We start from the raw sequence: 23,767 nt of genomic DNA on the forward strand, positions 1-23,767 counted from the left end.
AGACTGTCCAGAACTCAGCTGCCAGGCTTTTAACCAGAACAAAGAAATATGACCACATTACTCCTATTTTAGCTTCATTACACTGGCTCCCAGTATGTTTTAGAATTGACTTTAAAATTCTATTGATCACTTTTAAAGCTCTTCATGGCCTCTCGCCTTGTTATATTTCTGACCTTTTAGTCCCATACGCACCAGCACGTACCTTGAGATCCTCGGGCAGAGGTCTGTTGTCTGTTCCAGAGTCTCGACTGAAAACTAAAGGGGACAGAGCGTTTGCTGTCAGGGCCCCGAGGCTCTGGAACAGCCTGCCCGAGGAAATCAGGTCGGCTGAGTCAGTGAACTCTTTTAAGTCCCTTCTTAAAACATACTTTTATAGGAGAGCCTTTCCCGATCTTATTTGACTTTATTTTATCCCTTTTATTTTTATTCTATTTTACTAATTTTATATTTATCTGTATTTTAGTCTTTTCAATGTTTTCATGCTTTTATCTTGTATTGTTTTTGTATTATTGTCTTTACACTTGTTAAAGCACTTTGTAACTTGTTTTTGAAAAGTGCTCTACAAATAAAGATTATTATTATTACTGAACCTTCACCCAGGCCGTTCCTGCTCCTCCCTCCTCTCATGGAGTGGATCAGAGTCGCCGTGGTGCACGCTGAGCATCGCCGAAGCCTATTGGTGGACAGCGATGATGTCAGACAGACAGCCAGGCAGCTCCTCCCAGGACTGGACTGTGAGCCCAGGCAGCTAAAGTAAGGAGCCAATGAGCACGGACAGTATTTGACACGCTTGTTCATATTACCTTAGCGACACGACGGTAGAGAGGCTGTGGTGAATGTTGAGGTGAATATCTCAGGAGTCCTGCTCTGATATGGATTGAAACTCTGCAGGTCGGAGTGCTCTTTCCAGTCGTTCAAATATTTAGATGCAGAAGCAGCTTCAGCAAAGTTCCAGCTGGATCTTGGCTTCAGGATGCTCTCGTCTGGCCGAGCAGATCTGGTCCAGCAGGCCACACGGCTTCTGGGAGCTGAAGGGGTGAACACCAAGGACGACCAGGTGAGAAGGGAGTGAAGAAGGCTGTGTAAACGTGTCAGTCAGGTGAAGCATCAGGATGCAGTGCTGCACAAGTTAAATATTGTGATTATGTCTTTTTCTACAGCTTGAAACTAATAAATCAATACTTTATTATGTTAATGTGCAGCTAAAACATGAATGCAAACTGCCCAAAATCTGCACTTCATTCCAGGTCTCCACTTTTAAGAACGTTTATCAGCCTTTCCATAATTTTCTTCAGTTAAGGGTTTTTATTTATTTAACCATTTTAAAAGAACATTCTCTAATCCAGCTTTCTGTTATGAGCGGCCCGTCTAAATAATAAAAATTTGGACAAAAGGTTGTTGGCTGCAAAAATACTTGAAGGAGGGAGACGCATGTTTCTTTTGTATTTTTGGGGAAAACACATTACTTCCTATTTTATATTTGTGTTCATGGTAGCAGCAGTCAGTGAAAGTTTGTTGTAGGAGTCTATCCATTTAAAAGTCTAATTGCTGAAGGGATAAATGAAGAAGAGTGGAGCTAGTGTGGCTTTTAAAGCAGGTAATGACGTCCTGCTGGCAACGGAGAAAAATTTACTTTGAAGAACGCGATCTGAAGAAGATAACGTGCTCGCTGCTTTACGCAGAATCTGTTGGTTACGAAGAGAATTCACATCTATTAGTTTCTCACCGGTAATTTTAAGGTTTATCTTCACCATCAAAGCTTGTGATTGGTCAGACAGAGAGGGAAACGGTTCAGTATCCCAAACACCTAAAGAAACACTTCAGTTTTGCATAATCTTACAAGAATTATTAAAGGGACCAAACTCTGGACTGTTTGTTCCTGCAGGGAATGACTCCTCTGATGTACGCCTCTGCCGCAGGAGATGAAGCTCTGGTGCAGATGCTCATAGAGGCCGGCGCTAACCTGGACCTGCAGGTAGAAACACAGCTGCTGACTCTGTACATGGCAGCTGGTTAGTGTCTTTGTGACTGAGGCGACTCTGTGTGTGTTGTTCAGGTCCCAGGCTGCTCCGGCAGACACCCGTCGGTTCACCCCGGCAGTCGGCGCTGGGTGGCTCTGACGTTCGCTGTGCTGCACAGTCACCTGTCTGTGGCTCAGGTGAGGGTCCAGACCGAACAGAACAGCAGTGAGAGACATGTCAGCGGGTTGCTCCTTTACACAAAGTAAATGCATGTTCCACTTCAGTCTTTCGGGGGAAGAGAACAGTGTTTTGGGCTGAGGAGAAACGGCTGGTTTGTCGTCGTACGACCTGGTTTCAGCAACATTTATGAAATAAGTTAACATTCGTACGTCTTTTTCTTTTTTGATATGTTGCCAAACTCTTTTCTGATCAAACTTCCTGAAACTAGAACAGTGTTTTAATACTATTTCAGGTTGAGAAACAGGAAGCAGTTTGAATGTTAAAAAGATGTTAACTTCCAGTTCTGAGCAAGGTTACTATAGTTTTGGATGTTTCATTAGTTTAATTTTTTATTTGTTTTGACCTATTATTTTCAGTTTAGTTTGAATTCATTTTGAAGGGGCTTCTCTAGTTTAGTTTTTGAAAATTTTTATTGTTTGTTTTAGTTTTTAGCAGTTTCAGTGTTTTGTTTTTTTGGGGGAGATTGATTAAGACAGTTGTTGGAGCTAAGCTGGCACTTTTCACTGGTCTTTGTCTCTTTTGACTCAAAGTAAGATGATTTAATGCTGAACTGCTCCTTTTTAAAGACTTAACAGCAGCTGAAAATATAGTTTTGGCTGTCCTCGATTGCTTTGACTTCTCTGCTGGCTGCAGTGATGTAGAGCTGCACCCCAGGTTGTGTCGGTACACTGTGACGTCACTGGTGCGTGTGGTCAGAGGTAAAACTGACTTGAACCCTTCAACCGGAGAAGGTGTTGAGTTATAAAGAAAGTGGCTTCAGCTCGGAGGACGCGGGTCAGTGTAAACCTCTCTCTAACGGTGTCCTCTCATCATGCTGGCAGCTGCTGCTGGAGGCCGGAGCAGATGTGGAGGGAGGAGCCCTGCAGGACGGTCAGGAGAGCTCAGCTGAGACGCCGCTACAGCTAGCTGCTGCTGCAGGTATCTTCTTAGTGGAGACCTCAGTGTGTTTGGCCAGATTAAATCAAATTCCATGCTCTGACAATACAGAACTGATTCTGTACTGATGGACATTCTGTTTCTACATCACCGCAAACATACTTTAGACATTTTGTTTTTACTCATGGGTACAGATGATGTTTCTCTCTCTGGAATAAATCCAACTAAATGTTTCATTTTCCCAGGACACTATGAGATGGTGAGCTTGCTGCTCGCCCATGGAGCAGACCCTCTGCTCAGAGTGCATCATGGGAATTCACTGACATCACCGCTGTATGAGGACATGAACTGCTTCAGCTATGCTGCCGCACACGGACACCGGTGAGCCATTTATCCAGCTACTTACAGCAATATAATAGTGTATTTGTATTGTACTTCTTTGCTATAAAGTGGTTTACATAAAACAGACAAGACAAAGACAAAAGCCATTTCCTGTTTCCACTGATTCTTTAGATTTCTGTCGGCACAAAGACATTGTGTCGATACAAGATGCAGACAGATGGTGAAAATGGTCTCCTTGCCTCGCACTGTCAAATTCACATTTATTCATTTAGCTGACGCTTTTATCCAAAGCGACTTACAATTGCTATATATGTCAGAGGTCGCACGCCTCTGGAGCAACGAGGGGTTAAGTGTCTTGCTCTCTCACACCAAAGCCATGTGCCTTATCCATTGCGCCATCACCACCCCAAATTTAGCCTTCTTTCAAAGTCGACACTTTGAGTTTCCTGAACTACCTTTTGGAAAGTGGAATAAAAAATTTTTCTTACTCTTTATCTGCTGGAATGCATTTCACAAGTGTTAGGGTTTAGAGCCCGACCGATACGAGATGTTTATGGCTGTCACAACCTGGCTCAAGGGCCGTGACAAAAGAGGGAACGAGGCAGCATAAATGACCAAAAAGTGATTTATTTAACAAAAGAGTGACTAAACATAACTATTTAAATGTGCAAGGTGTGTCTCTGTAACGTAAATAAACCCAAAGCAAGATGTGGCAGTCGGGGTGGTCAGGCCATGGTTGACGTCTGGATTGCAGAGAAGACAAAGTAGTTTGACCAAGTGGAGCTTTATCTCCACTGGCTCCCCGGTCCCAGGTGCACCCGATCAGCACTCACCTCAACAGAACAAAGTACTACAACACAAATCAGCTGGACCAGAGGTTCTGTCTCCTCAGACAGTCACTAAGGTCTGGCCCAGAGCTGCATGATCATTTACACAGTCTGAGTTTCTATGTTTTGGGGAAAAAAAGACCAGTCAAGGAAGGAGAGGAACAGCTAGTGAGGGAAAACGAAATAACAACTCCACAACCCTGACCTAAAGCGTACACATGTGGACAGACTATAATAATAAAAGGAACAGGTTAAAGATTAAAAAGAAAATATAACACATAATAATAATACTAATAGAAAAGTAGTACTCTTATAAATACTTGCATAAAAGATTATTAGTAAATAAGGAAACAATTTTCTGCCACCACAAAACAAAAGTACAGCTGATCATGTCAGCTGATTGCGGTTTGTGTTGTCAGCAGGGGAACTGACCAGTGCCCTCTGGTGGACAAACGTTGTAATGACAACACTCATAACATGAGAAGAATCTGTCTCCGTGTCTTTTTTTAAAAACTGTAATTTATCAACTGTTATAAATAGTAATAAAGATTTGTCTGTAATTTTCTCATATTCATTTGAATCGGCTCTAATAGGGCTGAAGGTTAGCTGTGATTTTTAAGATGACTACTTCCCAGTAACATCATTCTTTTCCTGGGTTTTAAAAATGGAACAGTGGATAATCAATCTAAATTGACATTGATTCTTTTTTTCTGATGTTATTCAATCTTATTTGTTAGATTAGGTGGTAATATTTATTTTAGTAGAACAAGAATTATATTAAAAGAAAGCGTTCTTTGAGGTGAAAAAATATCTAAGTGCTGCCCTAAGGTTGTTTCTGCTGTAGTAGCAGGGAAGGAGCAGGCAGAAATACCTGCCTGTGATGGATGCTCCAGTAGAATCGGACCTATAGGATACAGTAGCTAGACTCCACACAGCAGAACTACAAGCTACCGTTTTAGCATGAAAAGTATTTAGAAGAAACTGCTTCGTGTGAAACGTTTATCCACTCATGTACGATACATACTGTATATGGGGGTGAGACACACAATCACACACAAGCTAAAATCCCAGGATGATGCATAACAGCGCGAGAAGATCAAACAAAGCCTCACCTGTCGTCTGGTCTCCTGCAGGAACATCCTGAGGAGGCTGCTGCTACAGCCTCAGCACAGGAAGGAGGACGTCCTCTCTCTGGAGGAAATCCTGGCTGAAGGAGTAGAGGAGGAGGAGGAGGATGGACAAACTCCAGCTCCGGACTCACAGAGCCCTGTTCCCAGGCTGTGTAAGGCCAGGATGAAGGCCCTGCAGCAGGCGGCGTACTACAGCGCTGAGCACGGTTACCTGGATGTAACCTTGGAGCTCAGAGAGATGGGTGAGCTCATGATGCTCTGACATCATTTCTGTTCCATTGAAAGGCTTTCTGTTTGTCGTTTATTAGACTCATTTATAGAAGTTTTATTTATTAAATCTAAACTAACATGTTATATTGTCACACCGTAGAGCTGAACTTTGAGTGCAGGTGTCTGAATCAAAACCTTGATAACAGGAAAGACGAAGTGTGTTTGAATGTACTAGAAAATGCCACCCTGCTGTTGCTTTAAACAGGTGCAAACAGTAAAAACTACAATTTTTAAAATTGGACCTCTGGTTCACTCTGAAAATTGTTCTGGAAAAAAAGTCATACAGGAAAGCAGCTGTGACACTTAAGCTGAAATGCAAAACGACAATCGCCTGCTCACAGCTTGGTATTTTCTAATGTATAAAAGCTGCATGAGCTGCTGCTGTGCGCCTTTTTAAGGGGCAGTATTGTACTGCATGTCACCACCAGTGGGCCCTATAACTAGCCACGGTTTCTTAACAAAGGACTGCTTCAGTCTGAAACTACAAGACCTCCGTCATTGTTCCACCTTCCCGCTCTGTGCAGGTGTTCCCTGGAGGCTCCACATCTGGCTGGAGTCTCTCCACAGAGCCCAGCAGCTGTGCAGGGACAAAGTCCTCGTCTCCCTCCTCACGGAGTTCCCCAGCATCAGGACGGAGGACTACAGCCCCGAGCTCCTCTCCACAGGCATACCACTAATGTTCAGCATGTTAGAGACCAGCAAGGTACGCCTGAACGCCTCTCTGTTTATGCTTCAAACAACATAAAACTTAGATTATTTTACAGCTCTGTGGCTACGTCTCATCTGAGCTTTACATAATAATTGTCCAGTATAGGAAAAAAATAATTGCTTTATCTTAGTTTAAAATGATAAGATCCTCAAATATAACTGTCAAGCCCAGAAGATACCCTTTAACTTGACCCTCAGTGTCACGTTTCAGCATGTCCTGCTTTCAGTGAAGCTTATTTGCTGTCGTTCTGAGAGTTAAATATGTATTTCATCTCATCTTGTCTGTTTTTTGTCTAGCCAAGAAAAGAGACAGACTGCAGGAATTAACAGTAAAAGTCAAAAATGGCAACAGAAAAATGGCCACGGATTGTCAGTGAGCTCTGATTTGCAAACGAACCCCCTCCAAACAGAAACAGCAAACATGAACACGTCGTGCTGCTGTTGGTCAGATGTTTCAGTGCCCGAGCTGACAGCTGAATATCCGTGCGGAGAAGTTACTTAACGTTTCATGTTGTTTTTCCTCTGCAGGACTACGTGGTCACCAAGCGGCTGGCGTCTGTGTTTGCTCACTGCTACAGCTGCTCCCCTGTTCCTCCCATCCCACCCATGGACGTCACCCTGTCTACACAGTTAGGTAACACGGCACTGCTGTCATGTGACAACCTATCGATTGGGTGATTTGTTGCGGGTGAAAACGTGAAGGATTATGTTTTTGTCCCTGTTGTCAGATATTCACTTCCTCAACAACCAGGAGATGTCGGACGTGACGTTCATGGTGGACGGGCGTCCGTTCTTCGCCCATCGGGTGCTGCTGATGTCGGCCTCTGAACGGTCTGATCTCTGAATAATAATGACTATTAATGGTTCCTAATTTTTCCATTGAGGTTTCCCAACCTGTTAATCTCAATAACACTAGACAAATATTTTCTACCAGTAAAACTATTTTAAAACCAGCTTTTTTGTAATGTTTTTTTGTCAAGGGAGTCTGGTGGCTTTGACGAGAGCCATGTAGAGACTGCCTCTGGTTAAACAAAAAGGATTTTACTCTTTTAAAAAAAGGTCCTTTCCATAATGTTGTCAGACAATCTGAGCCATCCACTGGCAAAAACAAGCACTTTGATGGACGTACTTGACAGGGTGCAATTACCCAAACTGTTATTTTGCAGCCCTGTTTCGCTGCTGCTGACTGAGTGTACTCGCTCAATACTTGACCTATTTCAAAAAATGTTGTCCCAAATAGGGTCCAGGGTTGAAAAATTCTAATGTTTCCGTTTATCTAAACCAATAAATACATTTAAAAATCAAATTAAACCATGTACTTTTTAATGAAACTGGGGAACCCTGAAGCAGATGTAGTCAAAATGTGTTAAATGTCACCACCATTGTCATTTTAAATATAAAACTGATGTGTGTTTTGTCCCGTCAGGTTTCGACTGATGCTCTGTGATTCCCCCGACAATATCATCCACATCAGTCACATGACCTACAGCACATTCCAGGTAGGACACCTTTACCTTCTGCCCTCTGGTATGAATGAGACTGATGGCTGTTCGGTCCACTTGCTGATACTGAAGTGTTTTTCTCTGTAGATGATGATGAAGTCTCTGTACTGTGGAGGAACCGAGGGACTGACTGTCTCCCACGCTGAAGCCATGAAGGTAAAAACACTCACCTGTTACCTGCTGTAGTTGCATCTCAGAGTTTGGTTTTTACATTGGAGATACAGTATCTCACAAAAGTGAGTAAGCCCCTCACATTGTTGTAAATATTTGATTAAATCTTTTCATGTGACACACTGAAGAAATGACACTTTGCTACAGTGTAAAGTAGTGAGCGTGCAGCTTGTATAACAGTGTGGGTGGTGATGGCGCAGTGGGTAAGACACCGCTGGCAACAAAAATGAGGACACCCCTAAGTGAAAATGTCCAAATTGGGCAATCAAATTAGTATAATTGGACCAAATCAACATGTTTATTGCAGTGTAGTTATCATTTTGAAGAGCAAATTAAATAAAAGGTGCTTATAGGCATGATGATGATAGTTCTGGAGAAAAAGCAACTAAAGAAGTCCTTTGGATGAGGGACGAAACGTCTTCCAGTATCTTCAACCAAGTCCAGTTGCCCTTGATTTTAACCATCGTTGGAGAACTATGACCTGGATGACTGAGAATCTTCATAGACAACTAAAGAAACAAACATTTAGAAAACGATCTTATATTGGGCCAAAACATATTGACAGTTTTTCTTGTCATCTATCTATGAAGCAGAACTTTTAAATATTTCCTGTTGTATGAACCGTGTTGTGACTGTTTCTGTAGCTGCTGCCAGGGGCCACGTTCTTCCAGCTCAGAAGTCTGCAGAGGTGCTGTGAGATGAAGCTGTCGCAAAGTCTGACTCTGGACAACGTCGTCAACATCTACCAGACCGCCAAGGTACAAAAACACATGACGACACGAAGAGCTTTACTAGAGGATGGAGCTGCGGATATTTCATGCTCCTTTAGACATTAAACCCACACTGTCACATGACTTTAACTCGGACTGCAGTCCCAGTTTTTTTGATTTAGATTTTTGTGAATTTTATTCTGCGTTCAAATTTCTTCATTCCATTTTTATTTATTTTTTTTGAAAAGCTTGGTAAATGCTTTAGGTCCCTAGTTTAATGTAATTTAATAGAAAATAAGTGCTGTGTGTTACTCTTTTAAGTAATTTGGTATTAACCAGCAAATTTACAGAAGAAATTCCAACATGTGCTTATAAATCAACACAGCTAACTAAAATCAGATAAATGTCTCAGAGGTTTGTGTTTATTACATAGATTCTTAGGGGAAACGTCCTTAACAATTATGAGTAAATTACACGTAATATCAAAGTTTGATATATTAAGACTTAGTTCTCAATACACAAAACTGACCTGGGAATCGAAACAGGTTTGATTTGAATAAGCTTCTGGAAACTAATTCTTGTTAAAGGAAACCAAACTCACGCAGAATAAGCACGTGGTTTTTAATATCATTTCAGGGTCATTATGTACTTGAGCAAAATAACAGCCACATAATTCTGCAGGTCACCTGCATATAATGTCACAATGAGTTGTCCAGTTTGAATTTTATGTTTCAGTAAAACATAGTAAAGGACAGGCCCTGTCCCACACCTGACCTCTCAGAAACAACTCAGTTTAATAATCCGTTTCATTTCCTATTTGTTTACTGGCTGAAGCCGATCACAGTGATGAACTCTAATTTGTCGTGTGTGTGTTTGTCTTTCTTTAGCACCACGGAGGAGCTGAACTCTACAGATTTTGCGAAGGATTCTTCTTGCAGAACATGGATCGGCTCCTGGACCAAGAGGACTTCCACCACCTACTTCTGGGCGGTGTCGGTCAGGAGCTCCTCTGCCCAGGCGTGGGCACCCAGGACCAGGTTCTGCTGAGGGTTTTGGAGGCCACGCTAATCCGCAGAGTTTACACCCTCCACTCTACATGTCGAGGGTAGAAATAGTCCGGTGGTAGCGGAGGCTGCTGCCCTGTGTTCTGCCACGCTGGTATGTGTGTTTGGGAATAGTAGCCATTTATGTGTTTTGAACCTTAGTCCTTAAAGGGAGAACACGTTAGCGTAGAAGAAGAAGAAGAAGAAGAAGAAGAATAGACTGAAAACACAGTCAGTGTTTTAACAAGTTATTCCTCCTATTTATTAATCTCGACACAAGTGAACATTGTAGAGATGTATGCAGATCGATGATGCAGAAACTTAATTCATTTAACTAAAAATAACAGACCTCCTGGCTGCGTGTTTTACCTTTTGAGTATTAGCGGTTTCCTGTCACTGTAAGTCACATATAGTTTCGGTTTCCTTGACTGATGGTCGGACAAATTAAGCAGCTTGAAGACGTCACCTTTGACTGTTGTAAACTGTGACGGGCATAATTGAAAAGTCATTGCTGTAATAGATTAATCTTTTTGTGGTTTCACTTGTGTCAGGACATCTCTAGAAACAAGACATTACCTCAGGCCATGTGTTCAAAAAATATTTAAATCAAGCCTTACTAAAGCTCTTGTTTAAATGTATGTTTATTGGATGTGTGTAGCCTGTAAAGATCAGCGTCAGAGCCCTGTTAACTGGCTATCTGGGGAACTGCACACCCTAATATCATCACGGAGCAAAAGCTACCGTGTAAGTAGGCAGATATTCTCTTGTACCACCCATGGTTGGAGTCACCAAACGTCTAAGTCACATTTTTAAGGTCTAAACTCAAACTGTACACTGAAGCCACAATATGAAGCATAAATGTTAAAGATGGAGTCAGCGTATTTAATCCAACACACTTTTGTGTGTGACTATTTCTACTACACCTTTCCAATCTCGTATGCAGTTTATAGTCACAGCGCTGGCAGATTAAAAACCTTTGATGCAATTGGTCCTTGATTTTCAGAAATTACAGCCGCCAATAGCAGATTTTGTTAGCTTGCACTAACTATTAAACTATGTAACCTGGTTTAGTGTCCTTGCTTGGATACTTGCTATATAAAAATCTAGTATTAGTTCTAGCCTGTCATTAGTTTACCCACTGTAAGGCTAGCTAATCTAATCTAATCTTTTTACTGCGGCCCCTGCATCAGAATGTTGAAAAATCTGAAACGCTGGGTGATGTTTCGCAAACCTGGTTTGGTGAACCAGTCACTGCACTGAAACAGTTACTACCCTCATACATTCGCATCGACTCAATATTACTGCTGATCCATTTTAGCTTTTTTTTTTTTTTTTAACAAATGTGCAGTTTTGCAGAAAGCAAGTTAATGCGGCTCCGTACAGCTGCAGCAACTCAAAGACGGTATTAGAGCTGCAGCGATTAGTCGATTAATCAATTAGTTGTTCATCGTTTTGAGTAAAAAAAAATAATAATAAAAGTAAAAATTTTCTGATTTCAGCTTCTCAAATGTGAATATTTTCTGGTTTCTTTATTCCTGTATGACAGTAAACCGAATATATTTGGGTTGTGGACAAAACAAGACATTTAAGTGATGTCATCTTGGGCTTTGGGGAAACATTGATCGACCATTTTCTGACAGTTTATGGACCAAACAAACCTATTAAACGTGAAAATGATTGACAGATTAATTGACAGTGTGAAGGGAAGATATTTATAATGTAAATCCTGTGCAGCTGCATGAAGATTATCAACTCTGAATATGTAAAATATGTATATAATTTTGGTAAATAAACATCTCGTAACCAAAAAACAATGTGCACACCGCTCCAAAGTCAACAGATTTATTTCCTTTAGCACTGAAGTTGTTCACAGTAACATCACAAGGGAATACATTGCCAGTGGTTATCCTGCTCAGTAGTAGCGCTCCGTGCTCCGAGTCCAATCTGTGTGCTCTGGATTCCCCCAGTAGAAAAAGAGGAAAGCGAACAATGAAAGGTATTGCTTTAATTTTTCTCTCTGATAACCCAACACCCACCCAGCTGGTGAGCGATCCGATCGCCAGAGAGGTCCCTCTTTGAGAGAATGAGTAAGGAGGATGCGTTGCACGGTTACTGTGTGTAGACAGTAATCAAAAAGGAGGAAGAGGACGGCGGGAAAATATTAAATAAAATAAAAAATCAAAAGGCAAATTAAAACAAATGCACATAAAGAACATAAATACATAAATAAGTTTGGAGAGAGAAAAAGGGAACAGGAGAACAATTCCAACAACAACATGCAAAGAAAAGACGAATGCTGAACATGCAAACAACCGTACGAGGTCAAAGCTAAGATTAGGAGTCCCCTTGGTTTTTTAAATAAGCTTGTCAGTAAACTCGGCTTATTTACAGAGTGTTTGGTGAGATCTGAGTCATCATACACACGATGGGGGAGAAGGAGCCGACAATTATCAACAAAAGGGTTTGTTCCTCTCAAAGAGGCTACGTCTACATTCTTAAATTACGGTAAATAATTTTTCAAAAACGTATATTACAAGGTTTCTCTCGTCAAAAAAGCCGGGAAAAAGGAAACGAATGCTCACAAACGAGATTTTTCTCGCTGTTAAAATAACTTAAACATGGCAAAAATATCCTTAAATAATTTGACCCTTAAGAAAACATTCTCTACATCTTTCTTATAAATAACTGAGAATAAATTAATAACAAAAAAATGACAATACAATAAAGTACAAAAATATATACACAGCAGTTCAATATTGTAGAAATTATAATAAAAAATGCCCTGACATGGTGTAACTGAACCCAAATCTGATTCACTTTTCAAAAGTGCAAAAGGAAAAGGAGACTTGTACGGTCTGGTCACACCAGAAAGTGGCACGGCGAAATTAATCTGGATCTTTGTGAAATATATAGAGAACCTAAGTCCGCGGACCTCCATGGGACGTTACTTTGGAAAAAAATATGTATGGTAGTCAACGGCGAGAGACTCTTTTAAATTCTGTTTGAATTCCGCCCTGAACTTCACACGTTTGTCAATTTAAAAGATAATTAAAGTCAAGAGAGTCTCAGTTTGTCGTAAAACAGTAAAGTAACATTTAGTTTTGTGTGAAAAACAGCTCTCGTCTCACACAACATATGTCACCAACATGTTATCTCTATAATGCTAAGCTAACGTTCATTGCTAGCTTGCTACTAGCTAGGAACCACGCACAGATGTATCTCACCCGATGTGTTTAATCCAAGGATTTCTGGTCCTTTCATCACATCATCTACACACGGAAGCTCTTTCACATTAGCTTCAGTCATAGCTAAAATTCTCTTAAATTGGGCCCTGAATTTTACATACGTTTGTCAATTTGAAAGTCAAGAAAGTAGCAGTTTGTCATAAAACTGAAAATACGTAATTACACAGACCACAAGCCCAAAAGTCACGTTTGTGACGTCATAACTGTTTCTCTCAGTGACTGAAGCTAACGTCAGTAGTCCCAGCTTGTTACCTAGTATATTTGGCAAGACGAGAAATGTAGTTCATTGAGCGGTTTCACACAAACCTAAATGCTACTTTACTGTTTTACGACAGTCTTTCAAACAAAATACATACTTTTTCCAAAATAACGTCCCGTGGGGCGAAATTGGCTCTCTATTCTTCTAGAGGCTTAATAACTCAGAGGAAGCTGGGGAGATAACCACAAACATGCTAGCCCGCTGGAACATGTGAGCGTTATTCGGTCACATTATCCGCATTACATTTGAGGATCTTTCTTATTTTTTTTGTACTGAGCTGTTTTTAAAAGGACGTATTTGTACCATCGCCTCCTGCCTACAAACAATTCCTGTTGTTGTTGTGTACTCCCAACTAAGGAGCTTAAATAAAGGTTGATGGTGACGTTCCAGCTAACAAGCTACGATAGCTTCCTCCATTTTGGACTCTTCAAGCTCTGTTTCCTCAAAGCTCAGTGCTGTCGAGAGACGGCTTGCTTTTGGTCAACAACGCAAATGTGTGTGTTCACCAAAGTTGAATGAAAATATTTGCACGAATTTACTGCGCCTCAAGCTTGCAGCGATTTCTCTGGAATGAATTGATTTCTCTGTGAAAACTCGCCGTGTTAAACGCCGGTGTGACCAGGCCGTTTACAGGAATACAAAACAAAATATGGAAACAACTCTAAAACATAATGTCACAACTACACTTTTTGTACATACGTAACATTATTTAATCTGTACAACAGAATAGATCATTCATTTATGTTAATATCACCTCCCCTCCCGCCCCCTTTATCATACTTTTATGGGCAGCCTTTTATCTGCAGGAACCCATTTACAGAAACGTCACAGAGAGAGCTCAGAAATCCTGCCGTTCACAAAGAAAGACAACATTAAAAAGAATTACAATCCAGCCAGCGTTCGCCCGTCCGTCTCCGCTTCTTCTTCCACCGCTCCTGCTTCCTGTTTGTCAGCGTGTGCAAGTCATTACATCCCGCAAAGAAGTCATGTTTGTGTTGAGTACATACAGTATGTGTGTTTTTTTTATTTTATTTTATGTACATGTGGGAGAAATAGAAGAAAGACAAAAGAAGAGGGGGGATGTATGTGTAGACAAACATCACTGTCTTAAGGCTTTTTTTTTCTTTTTACAACTCTTCTGAGATGTGTCGGTTTGGTCTTGTGGCGGGGAGAAGTGGACTCTACGGATGCAGCTGGAGAAAGGATTTGAAGAGGGGGGGAGGAAGTGAAGTGACAAAGGGAAGGGGTCCTCTGTCTTTTCTTCTGTTTCGGACTCTCGGTGGCGGCATGCCGCGAGCGGGCCGCTGTCGGCCGGTCTCGAGGAGGTTAATAGCTATTATGGATGATCCCTGGTGGCAGAGACAAGTCAAGCCATCACACATGTGAGGAGGACACACACCCACTGAAAGACCCCCGAGGACGCAGAGAGGGACAGAAGGTAGGGACAACAAAGCTACATTTGCTACTTACTGTAAAATACTGATCAACTTTTAAACTGAAATAGCCATTCCCATTATAGAGTACAAAATGTATAGGCAAAAAGTAGATTTCTTTTTTTGTTTTCACTCCGAACTAAAGGGCTAAGTTGGCAGCTCTCCTCTGTCGTTCTCTTGTTTAGTGACCTGATAACTGCTTTCATCTAGTCATGCACAGCTACCGCTCCTTAAGGTTGTTCCTGTGTCCTGTTGCTGGCGGCCATCTTTGTTTTGTCTTTGCCTGGGGGGCATTTAGAGTCATTGGGCGGGGGCTGGCTGGGCTTGCTGCTGGGGGCATGCTTGGCAGGGGAGCTAGGCGTGGCGGGGGCGCCAGGGGAGTGAGACGCCTGGATGTTCTTCTCGTCTGAAAAAAGCTGTTTAATTACGTCAAAGAAGTTACTCAACGGGCTGCCTACACAGACGGGAAGAAAAGAAAAACAAAGAGACAACAAGAGAGAGAGAGAGAGAGAACAAACAACAGATGAGCAATGGGGTTAACATGAGGAGAGAAGGAGTAGGAGGTGATGGAGGGATGAGGAGGAGAAGGAGTGGAGCTGGAGGAAAGGAGACTCTTTAGCCGGGAAAAAGGGGAAATGGTGGTAGGGTTGTTCAAGACGAAAGAGGTGGCAACAAAAGGAGCCATTTAGGGGGAAGGAATCTCATAATTAGTATTTATGAGAATCAATGTGAGGGCAGTGTTGGCTTCAGAGTCTCAGTTTCCCCTGCTGGGGCGGAGAGCCAACGGGAGCGCTGGAGGACAAGTTCAGGTGTCAGGCAGTACCAGAGATTCACTAAGGAAGAGCAGGAGGCATTTTAATCATCATTAAATGTGCAAATAGTCTTTTTTTTAAAAGCCCTGTGACATTTCAAACAGCATCAAACTTCAAATCCAGCAAACTGGGTTCAGTTCTTACTTTCAGCTTTTTACTGAAATAAGATTTAGATTTTTTTTTTTTTTTTTTTTTTTTTTTTAGCTTAGAGGGAAATTAATCATTACTGTGTTCAAGATAGTTTTACATTCCTTAAAAAGAAATAAAACCATATCTTTTTCCAAGTGTTTCAGCTGGTTTGGAAATCACCCTTTTTATTTTCTCTATTTTTGAGCCAGAAATATCAAAATCTGGCTCGGCTTTTCTTCGTTCAGGCTAGCAATGCTGCTAGCTAAAAGCAAGCCGCCTGCAAAGTTTTTCAAGTTTTTAGTACACCTAGGCTTGTGCAAATAACCTGCTATGTAATGACTGATGCTCATTGTTTGTCTAATTTTTGCCTACTGTACTTTTTAACTAGATTATATGTTTTTACCGAACTGTTCTTCTCTTAAGAATGTCTTCCAAAAGCTCCTGTTAACTCTCCATCACATCAACATCCATCACAACAACATCCAACATCCGTATTAGGACAAAGGCTCTTTGGTTAAGTGCATTTAAACAGTCATGAGTGAATAAAAACATGCAACATTACAGCACACTGCACACATTAATACACACTTATCATTGCCAAGGTTAGTCTTCAAACAGTGAGAGAAGCGTCATCCTGTTTGCTTTGTTGCTGATGGACAGTAATACATGTGGATTTCTGTGATAACTTACCATTATTCCTCTTCAACAACATAGTGACGTGTACATTTCTGGTGTCTGATATTTTGTTCCAGTGATTTCAAATATGGAAAGTTTATGAGGTGTGGAGGCGGGGGGGCAACAACCCAGTATCAAGCATCACCATGCAAAGGGTTACTCGGGTCAGTAAAGAGCTGCACATTCACACAATGAAATATATCCATCCTATTGAATCATTTAGTCCTCCAAAGAACAAATCTACCCTAAACCCCTCAGTGGAATAAGATACTGCTTCTTAATGAAAGAGTTTAAGTAGGCCACTAACTCAAGGGACATTCTGTATTTTGGGTGGTGGGGCTTTTTTTTTTTAGTTATTTAAATCTTAGCGTGTCTTTTCGTGCTGTGACATGTGAATTAGAGCTAAAGCAATTAATCAAACAACTATTTTCACATAAGACAAAAAAAAGCTGCAAACTCTCACATTTGAGAGGCTGGAATTAGGCGCATTTAATACATTTAAAAAGTACGTTTTTAAGATCTACTGTGGGTTTAGGAGGGGGGGGGGGACGGGTATTATTCACAATCTATATCTTTTCAATCTCTTTTTTAAAGTCATCTTAACGCAGCGCCCAAGGGATGCACCGATCTGACTTTTTCAGCCGTGATACCTATACCTGGGCTATTAGAGTACCCATCTGTATTCCTCACTGTGAGGAAGAGACTGGGAATCAGTCTTTTATGTGTACGGCAACATTAAGCTTCCTAACTCTGTAAAACAAAATGCTATGTTAGCTCTCCTAGCAAAATATTTGGGTCTACCGACGCACAGCGTAGTACGTGGGTAACTGGATTAAAAAGATCTGGCTCCCTTGTCACCACTACAGCTATTTGAGGCAGTATCAGGCCGATATCAGTATTGGTTGCATGCACTGGTGCATCCCTTCCATTTACTAGCTTTCTCAACACTTTCCACTGACTCACAGTCTTCCTCGGTTGACGTTAGCTTGATGTTAGCTTAGTTGTTGCTCCACAGCTCGCTCAGTTATTAATGCGTTGTCTAATTGTTTAGCTTGTATCCAGTGATGGAAATTGTAGTTCACATCTTCAGTTTCTTGTTTTATATGTTAAGTTACTTTTTACATAGTGTACTTATATAAATATGTAGATATTTTATATTGTCCTGTTAAATATAATATTTCCATTAATAAAATTGATACGGATTCAAATAGAAGAATAAAGGCTGAAACGTGTCTCTGGGCTGCATGTAGGTGAACGTGCACCGTAGTTGTTTGGAGACATTTACATGGCTGTTTTGTTATTGTTTTTTTGTCAGCGTTGAACCTGCCTCCTGACAGCAGGCGAGCCAACCAATCAGCTGGCTTGACATGCAGGTCTGTCAACACGTTGAGATTTCGGAGGTCACAGAAGAATAATTTACAACATAATGTGCTGGAATTGGCCAGTGCAGCCTTTCAGTTAAGGGCGACATCTCAACATTATTTTCCAGAAATGTAATGTTTTAGTAACCTACTGAACTTTCCTCTGGCGCCACCATCAGACGTACGCTACAGCTGGCGTGCCTTGAGACTTTTAGTTTTGTTTCTGGTTATGTCCGTTTTCTGTTAAAGTGTAGAATAATGTATTTCTTATAGAACATTAGAAGTGTATATCTTTTCGCATTTAAATGACTTGTTAAGTTGAACGTATATTTTTGCAGCACACACTCTCACACACGTACGTGTTAGTGCAAACAGGGTGTGTTGGTGACAGGCCTCCAGGACGTTGCCAGTGTGTGTTAAAAGCCAGAGTTAAGGTGTTTTTGCCGGGAGCTCCCGGTCGCTCTGGGTCTTACCACGCTTGGAGGATTTACTGGGCAAAGAAGCTGAGCGCTGAGAGCCATCTGAGAGCAGAGGACAGTGTCAGACCAACCGACTCAGTGAGGCCCAGCGCTTCATCAGACATCAGCAGCACTCAGGCTAACACACTGCACTTCTTCTTTGTATGAGTTTAGAGGATAACACCAGACACGGTGAATGTTCAGCTCAGAGTTCCCTGGTTTTACCTTCATTCTACTTTACATTTATAATGTTTCAGTCAATTGTAGCTCTGACAGATGTGTTTCTACAGGTCAAAGATGAAAGATTTGCTCCTTATGCGGATCCATGGCTGGACGGCCAGGTGCAACTGAACTACCTTTATATTTAAAGAATCGTGCAAAGTCACTTATGTTCAATAGTCACAGTGCAGACGTGAGGTTTACAGTGGATATCTGACTAAAAAGAGGTTTAATAGTTTTAATGAAAGTGGATAAGCTAACCTATAAAGAGGCGTGTTTAAATTCTCAGAATCCTCGTGCTACGATGTTTTTGCAGTGATGTCCTTGTTCCTTTTTTATACTATATTTATTCACTGAATTATTCTGTTCTGTCATAAGATCAAATCTAAAAAACCTCATTCTACATACAGGAGATTCGGACTCCTGAAACTGACCTGACGTGATCAGCTGATCGTTTCACCAGAGAAGACCAAATAACTCTGTTGGGTGTTGTTAAACTACAAAGACACGCTGTCCAAACAGGGTCACGGGCTGAAGCTTTGGTCACCTTCCACAAACGGTCGTGTCTGAATACCGACACTAGCTTGCAGAGAGCACATTAACCACAAATTAGCCAAGCTTAATTTACATTAGGGCTAAACGATTAATCGTTTTCAAATCGAAATTGCGATTTGAAAGAACGTCATTAGCTAATCGTAAAGATGGCGATTAATTATACAGCACATCTGACGGTTAAAACAGTCACGTAGTTGCAAATTCTTGTGTGACAGATCTGCTCGCCAATCACACCTCCTTCTTAACTCGTTAACGTGTTAATTTGTTATTTGTGTGCTTCAACTTCGGATAACAGCTCTCTGAGAGCATAGCCTACATGGAGCATTTCAGAATAAGAGCGTTTTGTCCGTCTGACTTGCTGAGTTATTCATATTTTGCTTATTTGTTCAGTTGTCCTTGATTGTGCTTCTACCAATTTTAAGTAGCCTATGTAGTTAAATTGTGTCTTTTTTTGGTCTGTTTTAACTGTGTTTATTATTGATGTGCGAAAGTGATTCTGCAATGGTTGGTTTATTTTGAAAATCGACCGGATTCTCTATACCGTTCTGTGTCTGACTTCCTGCCCGGTTCATTTGCTCTGTGCTGCTTGATGAGACGAGGCTTCCCTCAAAAATAGACTGGCGGTGAATATTGAACTTTAGCAAAATCGATTCGTAATCGCAATATCTGAAGAAAAATCGCTATTAGATTTTTTTCCCCAAATCGTTCAGCCCTAATTTACATTAGCATTAATTACTGTAGCAGCTGATATAATCTGCCAACAGCAACAGTCATTTAAACTGGCATAACTGAATGTCAGGGACTGTAAGCTGCTGGCTAAATGTCTGGCACGTTGCTACTCAAAAGACAGAGCAGGGAAAAATACTTCAGACGAGTATTTTAACATCCTTATTTTAAACGGAACCAGCTATTTTTTTTATACCTTCACGAACAATATAATAAAAGTTTGTACAGGCTTAAAAGGTCAGGTTCCTTCCAGTCAGTTCCTTTGTAGCCTTAATAAAATGCCGGTTCTGATATTTGGCTAGCTTATGGAGCAAAGATGTTTGGGCTACAGTGAGGGGGAAAAAATATTTGATCCCCTGCTGATTTTGTATGTTTGCCCAATGACAAAGAAATGATCAGACTATAATTTTAATGGTAGGTTTGTTTGAACAGTGAGGGACAGAATAACAATAAAATTCTGAAAAATGCATGTCAAAAATTAAATAATAAATTGATTTGCTTTTTAATGAGTGAAATAAGTATTTGACCCCCTCTGCAAAACATGACTTAGTACTTGGGGGCAAATCCATTGTTGGCAATCACAGAGGTCCGATTTTTTTTGTAGTTGGATACCAAATCATTCAGGTTTCGAGACTGACGTTTGGGAACTCGAACCTTCAACTCCCTCCACAGATTTTCTATGGGATGAAAGTCTGGAGACTGGCTAGGCCACTCCAGGACCTTAATGTGCTTCTTTTTGTGTTTTGGGTCATTGTCCTGCTGGATAACCCATCCACGACGCATTTTCAATGCCCTGGCTGAGGAAAGGAGGTTCTCATCCAAGATTTGACGGTACATGGCCCCGTCCATCGTCCCTTTGATGCAGTGAAGTTGTCCTGTCTCCTTAGCATAAAAACACCCCCAAAGCATGATGTTTCCACCTCCATGTTTGACGGAGGGGATGGTATTCTTGGGGTCATAGGCAGCATTCCTCCTTCTCCAAACACGGCGAGTTGAGTTGATGCCAAAGAGCTCGATTTTGGTCTCATCTGATCACAACACTTTCACCCAGTTCTCCTCTGAATCATTCAGATGTTCATTGGCAAACTTCAGACGGGCCTGTACGTGTGCTTTCTTGAGCAGGGGGACCTTGCGGGCGCCGCAGGAGGTCAGTCCTTCACGGCGTAGTGTGTTACCGATTGTTTTCTTGGTGACTGTGGTCCCAGCTGCCTTGAGATCATTGACAAGATCCTGCCGTGTAGTTCTGGGTTGATTCCTCACCGTTCTCATGATCATTGCAACTCCACGAGGTGAGATCTTGCATGGAGCCCCAGACCGCGGGAGATTGACAGAACTTCTTTTGTGTTTCTTCCAACTGTTGTCACCTTCTCACCAAGCTGCTTGGCGATGGTCTTGTAGCCCAGTCCAGCTTTGTGTAGGTCTACAATCTTGTCCCTGACATCCTTGGACAGCTCTTTGGTCCTGGCCTTGGTGGAGAGTTTGGAATCTGATTGATTGATTGCTTGTGTGGACAGGTGTTTTTTATAGAGGTAACAAACGTGATTGGAGCACTCCCTTTAAGAGTGTGCTCCTGATCTCAGCTCGCTGCCTGTATAAAAGACACCCGGGAGGCAGAGATCTTTCTGATTGAGAGGGGGTCAAATACTTATTTCATTCACTAAAAAGCAAATCAATTTATAACATTTTTGACATGCGTTTTTCAGAATTATTTTGTTGTTATTCTGTCTCACTGTTCAAATAAACCTACCATTAAAATTATAGACTGATCATTTCTTTGTCAGTGGGCAAATAGTTTTTCCCCTTCGCTGTAGCTTTGGGCCAGTATCAGCCGATAGAAATGATGCACATCTATCACCACAAGTCTGGCATTGACAGCATCAACGCTGGATATAGACGGCTATTTTAGCTAACTGGTAACTGTTTTGTGTTAAAGGCAGGAAAAAATCCACAATATATTTTCGACAAGAGACTGGGAAGCTGAACATTCACCCTTTAAAATCCATCTGCTGCTGCATCCACACAAGTGTGACCTTACACGTATATATGAGCTAACACACACACACACACAAAGGAGGCCATCGGGTTCGTGTGTTTGTAGAGCTGTTAGGTTTTCAGTAAGTTTCATCGAAACATGCAGATTCTGTGGTTCTGAGGCCGAGATCAGCAAACACAATCACTCACTGTGTGTTTGTTTGCTTTGCATGAGTTTGTCACCCCAACATAACAGTACAGCGCATGCTTTCATTTTAGTAAATCAGTCCCATAAGGGGCAAACACACACAATTGTGTGTGAATGGTAGCTCACCCAGAACCATCAGCACACGTAGAGTTTGGCATCGACTGATCCCCGACAAACCCGACCCCTGCTGCGTTCAGCTTGGCTCAGCTCGACTGGTTTTACCCAGAACAGAGGCCAGTTTGCCAAACAGTATGTGTGCATGTTTCTGGGTTGGCATTTCATTCAGCATGCTTGTCATTCAGTCCATCCAAGTGGCATTAGAATAAAGTTGTGGATGACAAGAAGCAGGGTGGCATGGAGAGGCAGGCCAGAGGAGGAGAGAGAGAGAGCGAGAGAGAGAATAGATCGATAGATTGATAAAGATGTGGGTTATTGGCACATCTACATGGTGGGGGTGACTGAGGTTGTGCATACAGTGCCTGATAACAGTTCCCATCTGTGGCAGTGACTAGCCGGACTGGTGCAACTGGTTCATTGTGTGATAGTTTGGATTTTTGAATGTACTGTAAGAGTCCTGCAGTTGGAGATTTCCCAGCTAGCCAGTGGCTTTCACACTACTCTCTTCATTTATGTAACCCCCTCCCCACCCCAGTCAGGCTCCGTCAGACACGTAACAACAGTTTCTTTCTTCCATGTTAATATTTAAACTCATCCAAGTGAGGAGAAGTGTCTAAATCTATTTTTACTCACGAAATACATATATACACATATGTAACTGCACGGCCATTGATAAACCTGTCTCAGTCAACCACTAATTAACATAAATGGGGGGTGGACTGTCAGAAACCCCTCTGAGTGTAATGCAGTACAACACTGTCTCTAACTACGAACTAACGTTCGGCCCTTTCATATTTTCTGTTTATTTAACGGCCACGTATGAGCGAGAAAACAGCTGAAAGTAACATTACAGACAATCTGTGGTTTCAGTTGTTTTCTTTGCCCCACACTGATGCAGATGCACACTTGCCTGTGATTATCGTACTACATATTACTCAGAATAGAAATAAATCCATGTCAGAATCATTTAAAGTTTCAAGTAAAGTAGCCTAATTAATGTCTGTTGTTGTTATCATAACAACAATGACGTGGAAATTGGATTCATTTTAAGATATGCTACTATTATAATTATTCTAAGGATGATTGAATAAAATATTGATTTATTAATCACCAGTAATTAGTTTGTGATATTTATTTTGGAGAAATTGTTATAGGAATAGGCGACATTTTTTCCTTTACAATACACAAAAATTAGTCGTTAGATTAACTGATGAATCGAAAAAAATAATCATTATGTGCAGCCCTATTATTAACTACTATAAAGCAGGGGATGCTGGCTCAAACGTTATTATCAGTTTCTAGCCCTTTCAAGCAGTAGCTGAAACCCGTATTAGACACAAGATGACCTCACTGCACTTTCATATAGATAATAAGACTTTAATATCAAATGGTTTTGGAGCCACTGTCTGTCTGGGAGATCAGATGTCTCAGTTAAAGTCTATGAATTAATATCACAGCCAGTCTACTTCCAAAAATCCAGACTATCCGTTTGGCTTTAGATCCAGTATCCTGTAGTGGGGGCGGGTGCAGGTGACTGGTTCTCTCCCAGTAAACACGTCAGTACTGTGAAGGCAGCTGTGTGTGCAGCTGGGTCGTTACTCTGCTTCACCACCAGAGGGGACCATTATCAAGTAAATAACCACAGACAGGACAACAGCAATACTACAGTGTCACACTAACAAACAAAACTAACAAGGAGAACACACAGTCACTCTTTCTTTTCTTCCATATTTTTTATAATCCATCCATCTATCTATAGGCAGCCCAAAATATCCAGTCATATCAAACATGTCAGAAGATTTCTGTGTTTATGTAACAG

At 41.3% G+C, this 23,767-nt stretch overlaps 2 protein-coding genes across 2 annotated transcripts in view; one reads left to right on the forward strand and one right to left on the reverse strand.

The window, feature by feature from the left end:
• Positions 1-11,276, forward strand: part of LOC123959498 (ankyrin repeat and BTB/POZ domain-containing protein 2-like) — a 24,770-nt gene extending 13,494 nt beyond the window's left edge. The window contains exons 4-17 of the mRNA XM_046033586.1: positions 601-753; positions 892-1,057; positions 1,886-1,975; positions 2,057-2,158; positions 3,023-3,119; positions 3,323-3,458; positions 5,380-5,618; positions 6,171-6,349; positions 6,883-6,988; positions 7,083-7,185; positions 7,781-7,853; positions 7,944-8,012; positions 8,672-8,785; positions 9,625-11,276. Coding sequence (XP_045889542.1) covers positions 601-753; positions 892-1,057; positions 1,886-1,975; positions 2,057-2,158; positions 3,023-3,119; positions 3,323-3,458; positions 5,380-5,618; positions 6,171-6,349; positions 6,883-6,988; positions 7,083-7,185; positions 7,781-7,853; positions 7,944-8,012; positions 8,672-8,785; positions 9,625-9,846 — 1,849 coding nt within the window. The 3' untranslated portion in view covers positions 9,847-11,276. The remainder of the gene's footprint in view (positions 1-600; positions 754-891; positions 1,058-1,885; positions 1,976-2,056; positions 2,159-3,022; positions 3,120-3,322; positions 3,459-5,379; positions 5,619-6,170; positions 6,350-6,882; positions 6,989-7,082; positions 7,186-7,780; positions 7,854-7,943; positions 8,013-8,671; positions 8,786-9,624) is intronic.
• A 332-nt stretch (positions 11,277-11,608) lies between these two features.
• LOC123959243 (serine/threonine-protein kinase BRSK2-like) overlaps positions 11,609-23,767 on the reverse strand; it is a 50,629-nt gene continuing 38,470 nt past the window's right edge. The window contains exon 16 of the mRNA XM_046033193.1: positions 11,609-15,171. Coding sequence (XP_045889149.1) covers positions 14,948-15,171 — 224 coding nt within the window. The 3' untranslated portion in view covers positions 11,609-14,947. The remainder of the gene's footprint in view (positions 15,172-23,767) is intronic.

This window comes from Micropterus dolomieu, linkage group LG20 (assembly GCF_021292245.1).
Source record: "Micropterus dolomieu isolate WLL.071019.BEF.003 ecotype Adirondacks linkage group LG20, ASM2129224v1, whole genome shotgun sequence".
In the NCBI taxonomy this organism is placed as follows: domain Eukaryota; kingdom Metazoa; phylum Chordata; class Actinopteri; order Centrarchiformes; family Centrarchidae; genus Micropterus; species Micropterus dolomieu.